Here is a 21,221-nt window from a genome sequence, read left to right as displayed (position 1 = left end):
TTGATTTTTCTGTTTCAGTCAGTAATACTTTGAAAATCTACTTTAAATTAAATGTGAGTTTAAGTTCTTGATAGGTGTAATTAATATAGAAACTTAAAAATTTAAAGCTAGTTCCAAAGTCATTAGTAAACCCCAGTTAGAGATTAGATTTTCACCCTTCACCTCCTCATGAAGATATTTTCTCCCTCTACTTTTTAAAAAAGTATATTGTAATCTCTTTAAATTTTAATAATTTTGTTAACACTGATTGAATCTATAAAATTATAAATTAATTTTAGTTAGAAACTATGATTTGAAGTATACTAGGTCACATGCTTATCAGATATGTGACCATGTATAAATTATTTTACTTCTTTGAACATTGGTACAGTGCCTGGCCTTGTTTGCTAGTTACCTCTTTATATTTAGAAACTTTTTTTTTTTAAGTCAGACAGCCCAAGCAGCAGCAGGGTAGGAGAGGGGCAGTGAGAGAGAGAATCATAAGCAGGCTCCATGCTCAGCACAGAGCCTAGTGTTGGGGGGCTTGATCCCATGACCCTGGGATGCTCAACTGACTGAGTCACCCAGGCACCCCATAAAACCTTTTAAATTTAGAGCCTTTTATATGTAGAAACAGAGGGATGTAGCTGGTAAAGATAGTGGGGCAAAGGAGTGGGTAGAGAATATTAATGAGAGTTCTTGAAGTGAAGGACCATAAAGACCAAGCTGGTTAAGGAAAGAGGTAATGAAAGGAAGGTGTTACAGATCAAGAGAGTTTAGCACGGTCAAGGGACAGAAGATCTCAGTGATGAAGAGCCAATGTGTTAGCATAACTGGGTAACGGGAAATTTAGGAGGAAACTAGGGCTATAGAGTAAGATATCTAAATAGTTCATTTTGGAAGTGAAGAAGTTTCTTTGTATTGACAAGGGAGCTCTGATAAAGAAGTAGAGGAGAAAGTCGTTGAGAAGGTTTGAGTTTGATTAGATGGTATAGACAGACACTGAAGTCACTCAGGGTGGTAGACTTTGGAAAGAAAGAAAACACTGAGAGATGTACTAAAGCTATCAGTGAGTTTGATTATCACTGAATTTGGTGAATGCCCATAATGAAGAGCAAAGAATGGTATGTCTGGGTGTCTTGAACCTCAAAGGAACAAGTCATTATTACACAAGAATGAAATTGGAAGGATCTAAAAGGAGCATTGAGAGGTAGGAGGAGACACACTCAAATACTTTGAAGTACTTGGGGTATGCAAGAATGATCTCCTACCCCATTATTAAGGATATAGGAAAAGTAGTGTCTTTAACCATATTTGAATAAAGGCAAGGCAGTAGTGGAGTAGTCAGTGAAGGAGTTGAAATAGTTTCTTAGATGTTTTATACTAAAGTTCTAAACAGGTGGATATATATTTATATACTTTTTAATAAACAAATTTTCAAAATTACAGATATAAGAGTTCTCAGAAGTCAACAGATTGGTCTGGAGTAAAGAAGCCAATTTACTTAAGTAAATTAGGTAATAACTTTGCAGAATGGTCAGCATCTTGGGCAGGTTATCTTATAACAAAGGTAAGAGAACTCTGATCAGAATTAGTTAACTGAACAGAAATTCTAAAGGAAACCAGAACATCTATCTGAATATATGTAGCACAAATAGTAGGTATTGAAGTATTTGTGCTGATAGTGATAGACATTTTTGTAGAAAGCATTCACTAATAGAAAGTAACAGTTTCTCTACTGTTACTAGTTTCTGGGTAAAATGGTAATTATTTTATCAAGCACATTAGTATGATTTTTTGCAAAATGTCTATTATATTATGTCTGTTCATTTTACATTGTGAAACGATACTGTTTAAAAGATGTAAATGGATTTTGAAGGCTTACTACATAATAAAAAGATTTTTTTATATAGTAAAAAGATATATCATCCCTCTGTGGCTTCTTCTAAAAGAGGATACATTATCTGAACTTCATCCAAAATAAAAATAAACATTTATAAGAAATGAAACTTCATGAAAAAGTAGAGGTATATTTCTGATGTTTTCCTAATATGAGATTTTTACATGCCTGACAGAAAGGTTCTGTGTGTTCCAAGAAATGCTTAAGGCATATTTAAAATTTACAACTTTAGTTTTTAATTCATATTTCTATTTTTTAAAATATTATTATAATAATTTTTATCTGATAATTTCAAGAAAGTTTTTCATGTTTTTATGAACATACTGACCATATATTATGTGAAATGTAGAATACCATTGCATTAATTACTTCCAGATCTGGAATCTTTAATTTAGCTTAGGTTGTTGTTGTTGTTAAGTGAGGTGTTTATATTTGAGAAGGAAAAAAATCTTTAAGTTTTATAAGAGACCAGTAATGTTGGCAAATCTAAGGTTAGAGCATACCAATAAAACTTGATTGTAATCCCAAGTAATTTAGTTTTCTGTTTCTTTCATTTTTTTCCTGTAGTTAATCACTGTTTATTACTTATTAAAAATGTGAGTCTTATACTTAATGTACTGACCCAGAGTATACATTTTGGTTACTCGTGTGTGTTCAAGGAGTTAATATGCTGAATTTAATGTTAGCTAAATAAAATATACTCTAATTAGGGAGGTTAATCTGTAACAAAACATGATGCATCCATAAATTAATGGTTGGCGGGGAAGGCCATTTATTTTGAAGTGGTTGACATTGTCTGTAGGGGTCGCAGCAGTTCAGGCACTTTGAGTTATTTAGAGTGACCAAATAGGTGGTGGTCTGAAATTCTCTATGCCTCTAAATAAGAGAATACCCACTCTGCAATGATAAATTATCTCATGTGTATGTGTGTGTGTGTGTGTGTGTGTGTGTGTGTGTGTGTTTACATTAATCAATAGAATAAAATGTATAAAATTACTTAACTGTCCCTAAACCATTTGGGTTTACAGGTTCGGCATGATCTTGCCAGTAAAATCTTCACCTGCTGTAGCATTATGATGAAACATGATTTCAAAGTGACTATCTATCTTCTTCCACATATTCTAGTGTATGCCTTGTTGGGTTGTAATCAAGAAGATCAGCAGGAGGTGAGAGATGCCTTTTATTTGGTTTCTGTTTGTCTAAACATTTGTCTGATGTAATTAGTATTAGAAAAGCTACATATTAGGAAATGTATATCAGTATATTGCTATGTATGTACATGTCTAAATGCCTGAAAATCTTTTTTAACCTTTTATTGATCAAAGAATTATATAATGCTTAGTGTAGAAAATTAGTATATATTGTAGGGGCACCTGTCAGTTAAGTGTCCTACTTTGACTCAGGTCATGATCTCACAGTTCCTGAGTTTGAGCCCTGCAGTCGGTGCAGAGCCTGCTTCAGGCACTCTGTCTCCCTCTCTCTCTCTGCCCCTCCCCAGCTCACACACTTACTCTCTCTCTCTCAAAAATAAACATTAAAAAATATATACATATTAATATGCCCCAGTATACATAGAACTTTTTGACAAAAGAGTACATAAGAAATTACTGATAGTGTTTTACTGACATAAGAAATTACTGATAGTAAACAGTAATGTGGATTAGGATAGGGGAAGGAGAATATTTTACTACTGCTTTTATTTTTTTAATTTTTTTTAAATGTTTATTTTTGAGAGAGAGAGACAGAGCATGAGCAGGGGAAGGAAAGAGAGAGAGGAACACGCAGAATCCGAAGCAGGCTCCATGTTCTGAGCTGTCAATGCAGAGCCTCACACAGAGGTTGAACTCATGAACCACCAGATCATGACCTGAGCTGAAGTCAGATGCTTAACCGACTGAGCCACCTAGGCATCTCTACTTTTTGTTTTATGATATTTTGTAAAGTTTAATTTTTTAACCACATACATATAGCAGTTTTTTTTAATAATTATTTTTAATGGCATAAAGAGCATATTACTATGTTCTTAATGTAAAAATTGAATTATACAAGTAAAAGTGTGCCCTTTGACTACCATTCCTGATCCCATACTTCCAGAAGTCATCACTGATATTAATTTGATGTGTATATTTTTATTTTTGAGAGAGAGAGAAGGAGAGAGAGGCAGAGACAGGGAGACACAGAATCCGAAGCAGGCTCCAGGCTCTGAGCTGTCAGCACAGAGCTAGCTGCGGGACTTGAACCCACGAACCGTGAGATCATGACCTGAGCCAAAGTCGGACACTTAACCAACTGAGCCACCCAGGCGCCCCAATGTGTATATTTTTAGACCTTTTTATTTTTTATTTATTTTTATTTATTTATTTTTTATTTTTTAATTTTTACATTTATTTATTTTTGAGAGACAGAGCACAAGTGGGGGAGTGGCAGAGAGAGAATGAGACAAAATCCGAAGCAGGCTCGAGGCTTTGAGCTGTCAGCACAGAGCCCGATGTGGGGCTTGAACTCAAACCGCAAGGTCATGACTTGAGCTTAAGTCGGACGCCTAACCGACTGAGCCACCCAGGTGCCCCACAACATTTTTATTTTTTAATGCAATTGGTTCTGTTTTGGTTTTCTTTTTTTTTTTATTCTATATTGTGTTTTAATATATATATATATAATTTACTGTCAAATTGGTTTCCATACAATATCCAGTGCTCATCTCAACAAGTGCCCTCCTCAATGCCCATCACCCACTTTCCTCTCTCCCCCACCCCCCATCAACCCTCAGTTTGTTCTCAGTATTTAAGAGTCTCTTATGGTTTGCCTTCTTCCCTCTCTGTAACTCCCCCCCCCCCCCCCCCCCCCCGCTTCCCCTCCCCCTGGTCTTCTATTAAGTTTCTCAGGATCCACCTAAGAGTGGTTTTGGTTTTCTTTTATGGCATCATTGTAGATAATTGTTCTGTAACTTGCTTGTTTTCTTTTTTTATTTACCAATATATATTTATTGAACCACCCTTTTTAAAATTAATGCTGTATAATATAGTACTTCAATTTTATACTTGTACCATTGTTTATTGCCATAATAATGATTATTTCCAAATTTTTGTTTTTACAATGCCATGGTGAGCATCATGGCAATTCTTACTTGTGAAAGAGTTTTGTGTGTGTGTGTTGAGGGTATATTCCAAAAAATAGAATTGTTGGGTTATATGGTAGGTACATTTAAAATTTTATTAGAGAGTATAAAATTACCAATACTGACTTACAGTTGCCTTAGAGTACTTTGTCTTATAAGTTAGATAGTAGTAAAATGATAGTATATAGACCTATTATTAACCATAAAATGAGTTCTTCTTAGGTTTATGCAGAAATTATGGCAGTTCTAAAGCATGATGATCAGCATACCATAAATACCCAAGACAGTGCATCTGATCTGTGTCAACTCAGTACACAGACTGTGTTCTCCATGCTTGACCATCTCACACAATGGGCAAGACACAAATTTCAGGCACTGAATGCAGAGAAATTTCCACAAAGCAAATCAAACAGAGATAAGGTAGACTCAATAGGTGAGTCATAACATGTGTTTATTTTATTCACTTAATTATTAACCAATTAACTCCTTCCTGTATCAGTTCTGTAATTTAAGCATTAGCTTTTTAGAGACCTGTGTTTTCTTGTACACCTTTTTTCATTCTAAGGTAGCCTTTTCACTGAGAAAAAGAGAATTTATAGTCAGAAAACCTCTTTAAATTCTACTCTCACTTCCTTAGAAAGACACGTGCCTAATTTTCCATTGTATAATATAGGATTAATATTATCTTATTTAGAAGACTGAGGATTAAATGAAATGATGAATGTATATATTGTACAGTGTGAAATAAATGACATGTTTATATTGTTAGTAACTGACTCCTCACTGCTAACCCATTTACTCTGTCTTCTCAGTGTATTGGGTGTATTTACTCTGTGTCCCTTCAGTGTACTGTGTGTGTATACACATACATATATATACATACACATATACATACATGTACATATATGTGGTAAAGTGTTATCCTTTTTCACTTGTGAAATACTCTTTGCAGTTTTTTTCACATGTTTTAAATTTCAAGAGAGATTTAATTTCATTTTATGGCCTATTTCTGTTTTCCATTTTTTATTCATTTCATTCATTTTATTTTTTTGTTTTTCCTGTCTCTGGTAGTGTTTGGTATTCAGCGAACTCTCCAAATATGCTTGATATGCATTACTACATCACACCCTGCTATACCAAACATGTGCATTTTTTTCCCTGTGATATTACAGCTCCCACTAAGGTGGAATTTCATTAGAGTTAAAAATAACACCTACCCCTAGGATAGAAGCATTTGCTAAGAATTAGACTCATTCTACTTCTGAATACCTCAGCAATTTTAATAGAAATGTCATGTTTTACCGCCTACATTTTGAGGTTAATTGAAAAAATTGACCAACAGTCCTTAAAGAGACCTTCACTTATGCAGTCCTCAGTTTGTGAGCATCTCCCTCTTGTTCATATACCTGTGGAAACCACGTACATTCCTGTTGTTAAGCACAAGAATTTGTTATTTTTCTAACAGTTTTTTTGGACTTTCAAACAAATATCTGCGGGATTGTTTCTCTGAGGACTATGGCTAGTTATTAATATATTTTCCATTGGTTTAACAATTACATGTCCATTCCTGTTTCTGCACATGAAAATGTCACTGGAAAACTAAGTCTGAACTTTATCACTATTCCTACTAACATTGCAAGGGAAATACTAGCTTTTAAGAGTAACATTTGTAATGGTTCAAAAGTACAATATCTTTGGAGTCCCTGGGTGGCTCAGTCAGTTAAGCGTGCAACTCTTGATTTTGGCTCAGGTCATGATCTTGTGGTCATGAGATTAAGCCCCCATGTAGCACTGGGTACTGGACTTAGAGCCTGCTTAAGATTCTCTCTCCCTCTCTCTCTCTCTCTCTCTCTCCCTCCCTCCCTCCCTCCCTCCCCTTCCTCCCCCTTTCCCCCCCGCCCCTCCCCCCAAAACAAAAACAAAAGTACAGTATTTTTAACATCTCTCATAATTTGAATGATCTACAGATTTTGATGGAATCAAGGACTTATTTTACGTATAACTTCTTTTAAATTTACCATCTTGATTCTTTAAATTTTGAAGAAATTTATAAGTGTTAAAGTGTTTTACTTTGAATTTTCATTAAAGTAGTTGCTGTTGTATACATAGCAACATAGGAAAAAATAGCCTGTTAACAATTCTAAACTTTATTTTATTTTATTTTTCCAATATATGAAATTTATTGTCAAATTGGTTTCCATACAACACCCAGTGCTCATCCCAAAAGGTGCCCTCCTCAATACCCATCACCCACCCTCCCCTCCCTCCCACCCCAACAATTCTAAACTTTAAAAAGAAAGCTATTTCTATAATTCTGCTGTTTCCCTACTGTTATACACTATTAGTGGTTTTATAATTATCATTAATAAATAACTCATTTTTGTATCTTTTGTATCATCTTTGTATCTTTTCAGTATTTAGTACATTGGTTTAGTTTTTTGGGTTTTTTTAAGTTTTATTTAAATTCCAGTTACAACATACAAGGTAATATTAGTTTCAGGTGTACAGTATAGTGATACAGTACCTCCATACATTGGTGCTCATCACAACAAGTGCAGTCCTTAATCTTCATCACCTCTTTCACCCATCACCGTCTCACCTCCTCTCTAGTAACCACCAGATTCTTCTCTATAGTTAGGAGTTTGTTTTGTGGTTTGCCTCTCTTTTTTTTTTGTCCTTTGCTCATTTCTTTTGTGTCTTAAATTCCACACATGAATGAAATCATATGGTATAATACAGATTTACATTTAATCCTCACAACAACATTGTAAAGAAGGAAGGACAATTCTAATATTTCCCTTATATATATGGGGAAGTAGAAGCTCAAATAAGTTAAATAATTGTCCAAGGTAAGGTAGGTAATAATGGTGGGAGTTGGAGCAAGAATCCTTTGAGCAATCATCCTACTGGTAGTTACATTCTAAGCATGATATTCTTAATACATTTCTGTTAACTTATTTAGTGAATGAAATTGAATTTAAAATGAATAAATAGGAATTTAAATCGACACTTTTAAAATTTCATGTTATAAGTCTTTACTCAATTGTCTTTTTATAATCTAGTATCTACTGCGGATTATGAAGACTATCAGAGTGTAACTCGTTTTCTAGACCTCATACCTCAGGATACTCTGGCAGTAGCTTCCTTTCGCTCCAAAGCATATACACGAGCTGTGATGCACTTTGAATCATTTATTACAGAAAAGAAACAAAATATTCAGGAGCATCTTGGATTTTTACAGGTTTGAAATTAATACATTAAACTTAATGTTGTTTAATATTGCTGATCTTTTATGTTTATATCGTTCATTTTATTGAACATTTTATTGAGTGTTTTAGATGCTGTGCTAGGTACTAGATATAAGCACTTTAGAAACTTTCAGATTAGTGGGGAGAGATAAACATCCGTTTGGTGTAATACTAGTTGTGCCCTGAGGAAAGGCACTTATGTGTGGGGTGGGGCGGGGTGGGAGATGGAAATATGTGAGCAAGGAATTAGTACAGGCTCTTTGGAGATCTTGTCTAAGCTGGGTCTTAAAGAATGGATGGTAGATATGTAAAAGAAGGGGTCAAGATATTTCAAACAGGGGCATCCATATGGAGTTGGCAAAAGTGTGGAGTTGGGAAAGAACGTGGTGTATGGTAAAGAGTAAAGTGTCAGTTTGGGAATGGCAGAAGAACGATAAAGATTTGGGCAGAGGAAAGATAAAACATAGAGGACCTTTTAAGTTGTCCAAAATTCTTAGGTGATTTGAACCAGGGAAGTGCAATGGAAGAAATGACTATGGCATTCATGGAGGGAGGGTTTGAAAGAGCCATGATGCAAGGGAAGCAAGCCATTGTTATTTTCATGAGAAATGTGGGCCTGAATTTGGGGGTGAGTGGGAAGGGGGATGTGCTGGTTGTAACAGGAATTGGGCATGACAGTGCTAGTGAAATAATGGTTTAGGTGATAAAATTTTTTTTTTTATTTATTTTTTCAACGTTTATTTATTTTTGGGACAGAGAGAGACAGAGCATGAACGGGGGAGGGGCAGAGAGAGAGAGGGAGACACAGAATCGGAAACAGGCTCCAGGCTCTGAGCCATCAGCCCAGAGCCTGACGCGGGGCTTGAACTCACGGACCACGAGATCGTGACCTGGCTGAAGTCGGACGCTTAACCGACTGCGCCACCCAGGCGCCCCTAGGTGATAAAATTTTGATTGTGTAGGGAAAGGGGAGAAAAAAGGCAGATGGGGCTAATACAGTGGGATTAAAAAAGAGGCCAAAATGAGGGGCACCTGGGTGGCTCAGTATGTTGAGCATCTGACTCTTGATTTCGGCTCAGGTCATGAGCCCAAGGTAATGGGATCCAGCCCCGTGTCAGGCTCCATGCTGAACATGGAGCCTGCTTGGGATTCTCTCTCTCTGCATCTCTCCCCTGCTCATGCTCTCTCTCTCTCCCTGTTAAAAAAAAAAAAAAAAAAAAAAAGTCAAAATTGATAGACTTTTTCCAAGTTGAAAAGCAAAAGGCAGTGAGAAACTTAAAAATTAGTAGCTTGTAGTGTTGTTTTTTAAGTTATTCATTTAAGTAATCTCCACGCCCAGCATGGGGCTTGAACTCAAAACCCTAACTAAGATCAAGAGTCACATGCTCCTCCAACTAAGCCAGCCAGGTACCCCAGTACTTTGTAGTATTTGGATGAATATTAGCCTCCTCCTATTTTTCTCCTTGTCTAGCTTTGAGTCTATTTTCATTATTAAATTCATTCCCTTACAAAGATGTTTAACTCCCTTGTCTTTTCACCCACTGTGTGATACTCACTTTGTAAAATACCATCCCTGGATAAACTCAAGCCATCTGCTTTCTCAGTGTCTGCATTTAAGCAATTGAACATTGCTGGAGAAAAATCACACAATGGGTTTTGAACTACTTTTGCTTTAAGTTTATAATCTGAGATTTCAGCAGTACTCTTTAACACTGCCTTCAGTCCTGTGTTTCTTTAATAGCCTACCTTCCTGCTCTTCAAGATGATTATTTCTTATCTTCTCATTTCTCTGTTTCCTCTCCTACTCTTAACTGGTAATCTTGCTTATTGTCATTAAGAAAATGAAGCCAGAGGCACCTGGGCGGCTCAGTCAGTTAAGCATCTGACTCTTGGTTTCAGCTTAGGTCACAGTCTCACTGTTTCATGAGTTTGAGTCAGAATCTGTGCTGACCTTGCCGAGCCTGCTTGGGATTCTCTCTCTCTCTTTTTCTCTCTCTGCCCCTCCCCTGCTCACGCTGTCTCTGTCTCTCTCAAAGTAAATAAATAAACTTAAAAAAAAAAAGAAAAGAAAATGAAGCCAAATGTCTACCAAATTTGAAAATACACTGACTTCTGCACCATATCATTTTTTTTTCTCTTCTGTTATTCTTGAAGGATCCCTTCCTGTCAAAATTCAATCCTTCTACTTGTGCTCTTTATTTCAGTCCTTCAGATATTCCTGCTTTCTCTAAAATCAGTAATTTATCTTCTTCAACCCGAGTATAAAGACATACTCTGGTATCTTCCCTTAATTTTTTTTTTTTCCTCACATGCCTACAAGTGAGTGGGAGAGGGGGAGGGACAGAAACAGAGAGAGACAGAGAATCTTAAGCAGTCTTCACTCCCAGCCCTAGACAGAGCTTGCTGTCACAACCATGAGCCAAAATCGAGAATCAGATGATTGACTGAGCCACCCAGGCGCCCCCATCTTAATTTTTAATAATTACCTTGGTCTTAAATTCCCCTTCAGATACTTCCCGTCTCTCTGTTTCCCTACATAGCCAGTTTGAAAAGAACTGTTTATCTTCCCTATATTTACTTTACTTTCCATTCATTTTTTGACCATCCCAACATGACTTCTATCTCCATTCCACTGATAACTACTCTTACTCAGAAAATCAGTGGCCTCTATATTGCCAAATCCAATAAATGCTTCTTAGTTCTCATTTTCTTAATTTCACAGAATCATTTGATCACTCCTTTTTCATTAAGACGTTTGCTTTTATTTCATGGCTTCTGGGATATCACATTGCCCAGGTTCCTTTAAACTACTCTGCTTTCTCGGGACGCCTGGGTGGCTCAGACGGTTGAGCGTTTGACTTCCGCTCAGGTGATCTCGCGGTTTGTGAATTTGAGCCCGCGTCAGGCTCTGTGCTGACAGCTCAGAGCCTGGAGCCTGCTTTAGATTCTGTCTCCCTCTCTCTCGGCCCCTCCCCCGCTCATGCTCGCTCACACGCGCGCGCTCTCTCTCAAAAATAAATAAATGTTAAAAAAAAATGTTTAAAAAAAACAAAAAAAGAATAAACTATTCTGCTTTCTCTTCTCAGTTTTATTTGCTAGTTCTTTGCCTAGTAATATACTAGTACTCCCGTCTCCTACCCTGACCCTTTCTCTTCTTTCTATTCATTTCCTAGAGCATGCCATCTTTTCCCCTGCCTTTAAAGGACATCTTTGTGCTAAGTGCTCCCAAATTTTTATCTTCAACTTGAATATCTCCTTCGAACTCAGATTTGAGGCATCTCCCTATCAGTATATTAAAATACTTGTTTAGGGGCGCCTGGGTGGCGCAGTCGGTTAAGCGTCCGACTTCAGCCAGGTCACGATGTTACAGTCCGTGAGTTCGAGCCCTGCGTCGGGCTCTGGGCTGATGGCTCAGAGCCTGGAGCCTGTTTCCGATTCTGTGTCTCCCTCTCTCTCTGCCCCTCGCCCGTTCATGCTCTGTCTCTCTCTGTCCCAAAAATAAATAAACGTTGAAAAAAAATTAAAAAAAAATAATAAAATAAAATAAAATACTTGTTTAAAAATTTTATAAATTTTAAAATGCAAACACTTATAAACTGTATTCAACAGAATTTATCATAAGTTGTATTTAAAGAGAGTTCAGAACCTTAAAGTTCTTTGTGACTCTCATCAATAGCAATTACTAATGTAGATTTATATTTTAAGTGGAACAAGAGTGTTAAGATAATAAAATGTTTGTAAATAAGTTTATAATTTTACTGTGAAATCTGTCTTGAAGCAAATACTTACTGTTGCTTTGAGAAAAATTCTCATGTGCTCTATTCACATAAACTGGGGGTTTTACAATTTTAGTTCCAGTTGTGTTTTTTTCTCTTATTTGATTGTTTTTTAATGGTTGAACAAAGAAATTGTATGCTGCTATGCATGAACCTGATGGAGTGGCTGGAGTAAGCGCACTTCGAAAGGCAGAACCATCTCTGAAAGAACAGATCCTTGAACATGAAAGCATTGGCTTACTGAGGGATGCCACTGCTTGTTATGACAGGGCTATTCAGCTAGAACCAGACCAGGTAAGATAATAAATGAAAGGCAACATAATGAAAAGAGCCCTGAACAAGGAACTCTGGAAACCTTTGTTTCAATACTGTCTCTACTAGTGTCTGGAAAAAATCATCTCTGAGCTTGAGTTTCCTGATTGATGAAATTAGACATGTGCTAGAGGATCTCAAAAATCTCTTCCCATGCCAAATTTCTGTGACCTTAGAAATCCCCCAAATGAATGATGTGTGTTGAGGAGTATATTTATATTAATGTGTGCTCATTTGCTTTAAAATTTATACACTTTTTGTTTGCAATTAAAAGTATCAATTTGACATACATTTTTTAATAATAACAATTATTCTCTACAGCCTAGGAAACATTTTCAGATTTTATATGCCCCCTACCAACCTTTATGAATTTCTGAAATGGTCCCTTAGAAATACTAAGCTATAATTAAAATGGGGGTGTGTTAACATATCTCCTGTTTACTGGGACAGGAAGGGAATTTAGAATTCTTGATTTATGATCTTGGCTTAGATTCTCTCTAATCTTACAGTATTGCTTTTTGTTGTATTTTACATGCTCATTTTCTCAGAAGCTCATACAGGATCCTTATTTTTCACAATCTTGTTTTCAATTTTAAAGAATATTGCATAACCCTATATAACTTTTTAGTTACTACAGCCCTAAGTCTATTTTAATGTTATGAGCTTTGAGTTTTAATTTTTGTGTGAGAAATAGTATGGTAAATAATCTTTAAACAAAATACTAAAGAGTACTCATTACATTTATATTTGATTTGCACCAAAAATTAAACCAAATCTGGAAAAAATAATAAATTCACTGTGAGAATTTTTTAGGTTGTCTGTGTATTCTTTTAATACTCACATATATTAGGACATTATTGGGGGCTTTACCATTACACCATGCAAATCAATTGCTGAACTAAGAAGAGTAGGTTTAGTGAGGCAAATAGTACTTTTTATTGAATATCAGTTAAACAGTTTTTGTTTTCCACGATATATTTGAAGTGATTATTGCTATTTTAAATATTTTTAAATTTCTAGATTATTCATTATCATGGTGTAGTGAAGTCCATGTTAGGTCTTGGACAGCTGTCTACTGTAATCACTCAGGTGAATGGAGTGCATGCTAACAGGTAATTTTTATTTTTTTATTTTTTTTAAGTTTATTTATTTCGAGAGAAAGAGTAGTGGGGAGGGTCAAGAAAGGGAGAGAGATAGACTCCAAACAGATTTCACGCTGTCAGTTCAGAGCCTGTTATGGGACTTGAACCCATAATCATGACCTGAGCCGAAATCCAGAGTTGGATGCTTAACCGAATAAGTCACCCAGGCACCCCACAGGTAATTTTTTTTTAAAGAATGATTGTATTTTGGGCTACCTCAGTGGCTCAGTCAGTTAAGCTTCCACCTTTGGCTCAGGTCATGATCTCGTGGTTTGTGGGTTTGGGCCCCGAGTTGGGCTCTCTGGTTTCAAGCAGAGCCCACTTTGGATCCTCAGTCACCCTTTCTCTCTGTCCCTCCCTCCCTTGTGCAGGCACGCTCATTCTCTTTCAAAAATAAACCTTAAAAAAAAAGAACGGGAGCGTCTGGGTGGCTCAGTCGGTTAAGCATCTGACTTCAGCCTAGGTCATGACCTCGCCGTTCCCAAGTTTGAGCCCCGCATTGGGCTCTGTGCTGACAGCTCAGAGCCTGGAGCCTGTTTCAGATTCTGTGTCTCCCTCTCTCTCTCTGCCCCTCCTCCACTCACACTGTCTCTATCTCTCAAAAATAAGTAAACATTAAAAAATTTTTAAAAATTGATTTTCTTTTGTTATTGTATCTGAATCAAAAAATTTTAATCAGTGAATTGAGTTGACATAACATTTAGCAAAGAAATGAAATCTTTTATGTTTTCATGGTGCTGGAGATAGGCAACAAAAACTTTTTTTTCTACTTTGTCATAAGCTGATTTAGCACTTAACAGCTTACCTTTTTTTTTGGTACCAAATGTGTTTGTTTATTTTATATATATATATATATATATATATATATATGTTTATTATATATACATATATATATTTATTTTATATATATATATATATATATATTTTTTTTTTTTTTTAATTTAGACCCAAGCTAGTTAACATGTAGTGTAATAATGGTTTCAGGAGTAGAATTTAGTGATTTATCACTTACGTATAGTACCCATTGCTCATCACAACAAGTGTCCTCCTTAATGCCCCTCATCCATTTAGCCCATCCCCCACCCAGCACCCCTCCAGCAACCCTCAGTTTGTTCTCTGTATTTAGGAGTCTCTTATGTTTTGTCTCCCTCTCTGTTTTTATCTTATTTTTGCTTCCCTTCCCTTATGTTCATCTGTTTTGTGTCTTAAATTCCACATATGAGTGAAATCATGATACTTGTCATTCTCTAATTTTGCTTAGCATAATACTTTCTAGTTCCATTCATGTTGTGGCAAATAGCAGGATTTCATTCTTTTTGACTGCTAGTACTCCATTGTGTGTGTGTGTGTGTGTGTGTGTGTGTGTGTGTGTGTGTGTATACCACATCTTCTTTATCTATTTAGCAGTTGATGGACATTTGGGCTCTTTCCATACTTTGGCTCTTGTGCTAGTGCTGGTATAAACATTGGGGTGCATGTGCCCCTTCAAATCAACACTTCTGTATCTTTTGGATAAATACCTAGTAGTGCAATTGCTGGGTTGTAGGGTAGTTATATTTTTAATTTTTTGAGGGACCTCCATACTGTTTTCCAGAGTGGCTGTACCAGTTTGCATTCCCACCAGCAGTGTAAAAGGGATCCTCTTTCTCCACATCCTTGCCAACATCTATTGTTGCCAGAGTTGTTAACTTTAGCCATTCTGACAGGTGTGAGGTGGTATCTCATTGTGGCTTTGATTTGTATTTCCCTCATGATGAGGAGTTATGTTGAGCACTTTTTTCATGTGTCTTAACAGCTTATCTTCTGTCCCAAGAGTCTTTCTTGAATTATATTTGCTTTAAGACAGAAACCTTGTAGAGCTCACCTCCTATTGGTGAGGCTCATACAAACATATCCAAAAAGTATCTAAGCTCTGTCTACATTATTAGCACCAGTTATTTTCTGTGTTGGGGAAGAGGAAATTTTGTGACTGGTTTACAGAATACCACTCTAGACTCTGTGTTTTTTCCGTAAAGGATTGATAAAAATGAAAGCTGCCTTCCGTTCCTAAAGAAAGTGGGTTTGTTATAGCAAGAAAATGATGCAAAAAAGTAGTACGTATGTGTGGCAAAGATTAAGCCTGCATAGTTCTTCTGGTGTGGGGAGTAACTGTGGAGGTTTGTGCTGCTCTCGAAGCTGCATTGTTTGGAGAGCTAAAGTACTTATTTCTTGATATATTTGCCAGATGCCAACTGACTATTCTGGGCAGTGAGATCAGATCAAAAGGGTTGGTATCTTAGTTGATCAGAGAGCACACAGGCCACTATTTTTAGTTAGGACTGTCAAAGCAGTTCTGCTAAGTATAGTTTCTATAAATTCCCAACTGTAATTTGCAAAGACTTCAAGTCTATAATGTTTGAGAGCAGAGAAGCTCACTGTTAATCAGATGGTTTCACAGTAATGAAATTTATGAAACAAGGGAAGAAACTTTGCAGAAGCAGGTAAAGAATGGTTGTATGTTTTAGATGTTTCTCTAAATTAGTTGAAAGACTTCATAAGTAAAGTAATTTGGGAAGGTTCGTCATGGCTCAAACCTAGGTGTCAAGTTTCGTCATTACACATGCTGTAGAGTTAGACTCCTCTTCTCTTTGGATGTGGGATACATAGAGGCTTCTGATCTATCATATATAGACAACAAACAGAGTTGATAGAGGGAAGGGGTGGGGGATGGGCTAGATGTGTGATGGGTATTAAGGAAGGCCCTTGTTATAATGAACAGTGGATATTGTATGTAACTGTTGAATCACTGAATTCTACTCCTGAAACCAATATTGCACTGTATGTTAACTAACTAGAATTTATTTATTTTAATGTTTATTTTTGAGAGACAGAGCTCAATCAGGGTAAGGGCAGAGAGAGAGGGAGACACAGAATCCGAAGCAGGCTCCAGGCTCTGAGCTGTCAGCACAGAGCCCGAACAAGGCTTGAACCCACAGAACCGTGATACCATGACCTGAGTTGAGGTTGAACCCCTAACCGACTGAGCCACCCAGGCGCCCCATCTAACTAGAATTTAAATAAAAATTTGGAAGAAAAAAAAAAGATTGCTCTATCATATTGGAGCAAGTGGTCATTGAGAGGATGTGTTTTCTTTGGGGAGAATATTTGCATTTTTTAAAAAAGTTTTATTTATTTATTTAGAGAGAGAGTGTATGTGTAATAATGGGAGGAGCAGAGAGAGAATCCCAAGCAGGCTCTATATTGCCAGTACAGAGTCCAATGCAGGGCCCATGAACCTGAGTGGAGATCAAGAGTCAGATGCTCAACTGATGGAGCCACCCAGGCTCCCCAAGAATATTTGCATTTAAACAAATATTCCTCCAAAATTATTGAATGTACTTGACCTACACAATTACTCTTTTTAGTGAACCTATTTATGAGGATAAGTTCTCACAGCCTGGTCCTCATTACCTTTTGGTGCTTCTTGGTATAATACTTGGTATGACACATCCCCTCTAGATAGCAAATCCTGCTAATTCTACTCAGATTTTGATCTTAAAATTTTGATATTTTGGCATCTGGTGATAAGCTTGTAAAGTTATTCACAACTGGACTTTTTGAAAACTACATTTCTTTTTTTTAATATTATTTTTAAGTAACTTCTATGCCCAGCGTGGTGCTCAAATTCATGACCCTGAGATTGGGAGTCTCATGCTCTACTGACTGAGCCAGCAAGGTGCCCCAAACTACATTTCTATTGTATTTCTTTTAGCCTTGTTCTAAATTGTTTTTGGTGGAGTTTGTATTTAGAAATTAGAGGATGTTCCATATTTATACTGCCATTTTAGATTTTTTTTAAATAAAAAAAATCACTGTTTTACATTTTTTAAATGTATTTTTACTACAGAAAGAGCAAAGAGGGCTTTTTATGGCATTGATCCTAACCTCTCTGATTCTGTTACCTTATTTATACTATGAGGATATGTGTGCCTTTCGGTGTTGTTAGATAATTAAATGGAAAAATGTGCTCAGTGCAGGGTCTAGCATATATCAGATATTCAAATGGTGTGATTAATAAAGAGGAAATATGGGGGTGCCTGGGTGGCTCAGTTGGTTTAGCTAACAGCTCAGAGCCTGGAGCCTGCTTTGGATTCTGTGTCTCTCTCTGCCCCTCACCCACTCGCACTCTGTCTCTCTTTTTCTCAAAACTAAATAAACATTATTAAAGAAGAAATACTGGGAAAGTCTGGCTTCTATATAGTCATGATCCACAATATCATTATCCATCTTAGTGTCATATAAGTAGAATGTTTAGAAAAAATAATTACCTATATCATACTTGTTTTACAAATCCAGATTTTTTTTTAAATGTTATTTATTTTGAGAGAGGGGGAGAATCCCAGGTAGGCTCTGTGCTGTGAGCACAGAGCCTGACACAGGGCTTGAACTCATGAACTGTGAGATCATGAGTCGGAGCTGAAATCAAGAGTCAGACACTTAACTGACCAAGCCACCCAGGCACCTCTACAAATCCAAATTTTAAAGTAACTCAAAATAGTTTAAGAATAGATAACATAATTTAAGCAGCTTATTTCATATCCTTTGTTATGCCATTGACACGTCATTTGTAACTTTCTTAAGCCCTTTTATTGAGTGACCTTATGCACCCTGAGCTGCTCCTGACCTAGTACCCACAAGCTCCTCTATTTTTGCCTTAAACTTAATTCAAAATCCCAAGTTCTTAGAATTGCTTACCTCTGAATGTGTATATGTTCAGTTGGCTCTTTTTCCCCCTGCCCTTAGTTCAAGTTAAGCACACAGCTAATCTTAAAACTGCACTTTGTAATTATCCAGGCATTAATTCTGTTCTAATATATGGCGCAATTTAATTTGTTGGTCAATGGCATTTTTAAATTGCCCCTTTAGAAGTAATTATTGAGGGGCGCCTGGGTGGCTCAGTCCATTTAGCGTCCAACTCTTGATTTCAGGTCAGGTCATGATCTCACGGTTTGTGAGTTTGAGCCCCACAGCGGGCTCTGCACTGACAGAGTTCTGACAGTGCAGAGTCTGCTTGAGATTCTCTCTCTCTCTCTCTCTCTCTCTCTCTCTCTGTCTGCTCTTCCCACACTTTCTCTCTCTTCCTCTCAAAATAAATAAATATACTTTAAAAAAAGAACAAGAAGTAATTATTGAAAAAATGTTTTTTAGGGGAATGGAAACATTAAAAATCAAGGGTTTTTTTTGGGTAGAGATTATCATTTTGTATTTAAGTACAAAGTACAACACAATACAAATACAGTAAATAGAATAAATAGAGTATCTAAAACAATGAAAAAATCTCTAAATGCCACTTTAAATAAAGTTTAGTTGATACTGGCTTCTTTTAATAGGTCTGAATGGACAGATGAATTAAACACATACAGAGTGGAAGCAGCTTGGAAATTGTCACAGTGGGATTTGGTGGAAAACTATTTGGCAGCAGGTAAAATTACTTCTTAAAGTATAAGCAGTTTTAATATACTATAAATATTCAGACTTAAGTAGCTGAGTACCATCTATAATTAATCTTTCAGCTTGTTTTATAATTGCCTTCTTGTTCAAAGTAGAATGAAACCATCTGTTCAGTATTTCTGCTGACCATTTTACACATGAAGTAAACCTTGTTTTGGGGCCCCATGGCATTCCTTGACTCTACATTTATTTTTCAGATGGGAAATCTACAACATGGAGTGTCAGACTGGGACAGCTATTATTATCAGCCAAAAAAAGAGATGTCACAGCTTTTTATGACACACTGAAACTAGTGAGAGCAGAACAAATTGTACCTCTTTCAGCTGCAAGCTTTGAAAGAGGCTCTTATCAACGAGGATATGAATATATTGTGAGGTATTTGTGGGGGAGGGTCCATCTTACATTCCTGGTTTGTAAGTGTCTTCTGATAGATTTGGAATGTTTTAATTAGTAAATAACTGATGGTATGTTTGGTATCATGTGTATCTACATGCAGTGGCTCTTTCACTCCTTTATCTCATGGTCACCCTATAGTTTTTTTGTTTTGGTTGGTTTTGGTTTGATTTTTTTTTTTTTTTTTAAGGAATCTCTGTGCCCAACATGGAGCTTGAACTCATGGCCCTGAGATCAAGAGTCACATGCTTTACCACCTGAGCCAGCCAGGCACCCCTCACCCTATAATTTTTTTTTTAATGTTCTAATGTATATCCTTTTCATTGGAAAAGCAATTATGAGATTTCTAAAAATAAAAACATATTTGTCCTGTTGTAATGTCATATTGTCTAGACATTTACTGTGCCTGGCACTTTCGTGCTCAGTACTTGTTAGTTTCCTCTTCTTCTCACTTAGAAATACATTTGACATTTCCCTCCCCCAAAATGTAGGCCTTACACTATGAGGAAGGAAAATTAACTTTTAGAGGTAAGGAAGAAAATTATGGAAAACATTTCAGGTCTGTTAGTTCACCTGAGAAAAATAATACATGTTATCATTGAAAAGATAAGTTAAGAACTTTTTTTTTTTTTTTTCAGTTAAAAGAATTTACTATAATTTGTATCAGCCCGTTTGGAAACCGTTTAATGAAACCATAGATTGCACCACTGAGATTCTGTTCTGGTTTTGTTTTGTTTTTTTTTTTTTATTAAATTTTTTTTTTTTCAACGTTTATTTATTTTTGGGACAGAGAGAGACAGAGCATGAACAGGGGAGGGGCAGAGAGAGAGGGAGACTCAGAATCAGAAACAGGCTCCAGGCTCTGAGCCATCAGCCCAGAGCCTGACGCGGGGCTCGAACTCACGGACCGCGAGATCATGACCTGGCTGAAGTCGGATGCTTAACCGACTGTGCCACCCAGGCGCCCCTGAGATTCTGTTCTGTAGCTACTCAACTGCATCCTCGAACACTGAGTCATAGACACTGCATATTATATATGGAAAAAAACTTCTGTGAATGTGTCATGAGGGTTTCTATCATTCTTAGAAAAAATTAAAATTGTATTCATTTCACAATATACCCTTCTCCAATTTACTTAATAGGAAATCGGGGACCATAGCAAAGCACTAAACATTTAAATCAACATTATTGGTGTTTAATACCTAATTTAAAAAGATAAAAATGTTACTGTTTATATACCAAGAATATATAAGATTAAAGTTCTTCCAAAGAAAACTGTACATTTTAGATTCTTCATGGCTAATTTAAGTACATGCTTTGTGTATGAGATTAAGGGGCTGAATATGATAACATTTTAATATAGGCTCTATCTGTCTTCAGATTGCACATGTTGTGTGAATTGGAGCATAGCATCAAACCACTTTTTCAACAGTCTCCAGGTGATACCTCTCAAGAAGATTCTCTAAACTGGGTAGCTCGACTAGAAATGACCCAGAATTCCTACAGAGCCAAGGAGCCCATCCTGGCTCTCCGGAGAGCTTTGTTAAGCCTCAACCAAAGGTGTTTGACACTTTTTTTTTATGTCAGTTATCATGAATTTATTATTATACTTGCATATCCTTTGGGAGTATTTATCTTTCTTGATTTTCTCTCTGAATCTGTGTTTTTCTGTTATCAATTGTATAGTTGAAATCTGTATAGTTGAAATGAACCTAGTACTTAAGAATTACTTTTGTATGCACTGTATCTTGTTTTTTTTTTTAATGTTCAAAACATATCTGGCAGAGGTACAGATAAAAGTTAGTATTAAAGTTTTCATAGACTTGTAACTGACAAAAATTGACCACCCTAGGAAAATTAAAA

The 21,221-nt window shown here is 36.4% G+C and overlaps 1 protein-coding gene across 3 annotated transcripts in view; it reads left to right on the top strand.

The window, feature by feature from the left end:
* ATR (ATR serine/threonine kinase) overlaps positions 1–21,221 on the top strand; it is a 104,648-nt gene that overhangs the window by 52,879 nt on the left and 30,548 nt on the right. For all 3 annotated transcript variants that reach the window (XR_007155561.1, XM_047874592.1, XM_047874593.1), the window contains 9 exons: positions 1,429–1,549; positions 2,908–3,045; positions 5,220–5,430; positions 8,060–8,238; positions 12,151–12,315; positions 13,354–13,445; positions 18,845–18,936; positions 19,163–19,340; positions 20,739–20,918. Coding sequence is in view for 2 of the 3 variants with exons in the window: in XM_047874592.1 (XP_047730548.1) it covers positions 1,429–1,549; positions 2,908–3,045; positions 5,220–5,430; positions 8,060–8,238; positions 12,151–12,315; positions 13,354–13,445; positions 18,845–18,936; positions 19,163–19,340; positions 20,739–20,918 (1,356 nt within the window). In the remaining variant the exon portion in view is untranslated. The remainder of the gene's footprint in view (positions 1–1,428; positions 1,550–2,907; positions 3,046–5,219; positions 5,431–8,059; positions 8,239–12,150; positions 12,316–13,353; positions 13,446–18,844; positions 18,937–19,162; positions 19,341–20,738; positions 20,919–21,221) is intronic.

The sequence above is a fragment of the Prionailurus viverrinus genome, chromosome C2, assembly GCF_022837055.1.
Source record: "Prionailurus viverrinus isolate Anna chromosome C2, UM_Priviv_1.0, whole genome shotgun sequence".
Taxonomy (NCBI): domain Eukaryota; kingdom Metazoa; phylum Chordata; class Mammalia; order Carnivora; family Felidae; genus Prionailurus; species Prionailurus viverrinus.
This window is presented reverse-complemented; position numbering and strand designations above follow the sequence as displayed.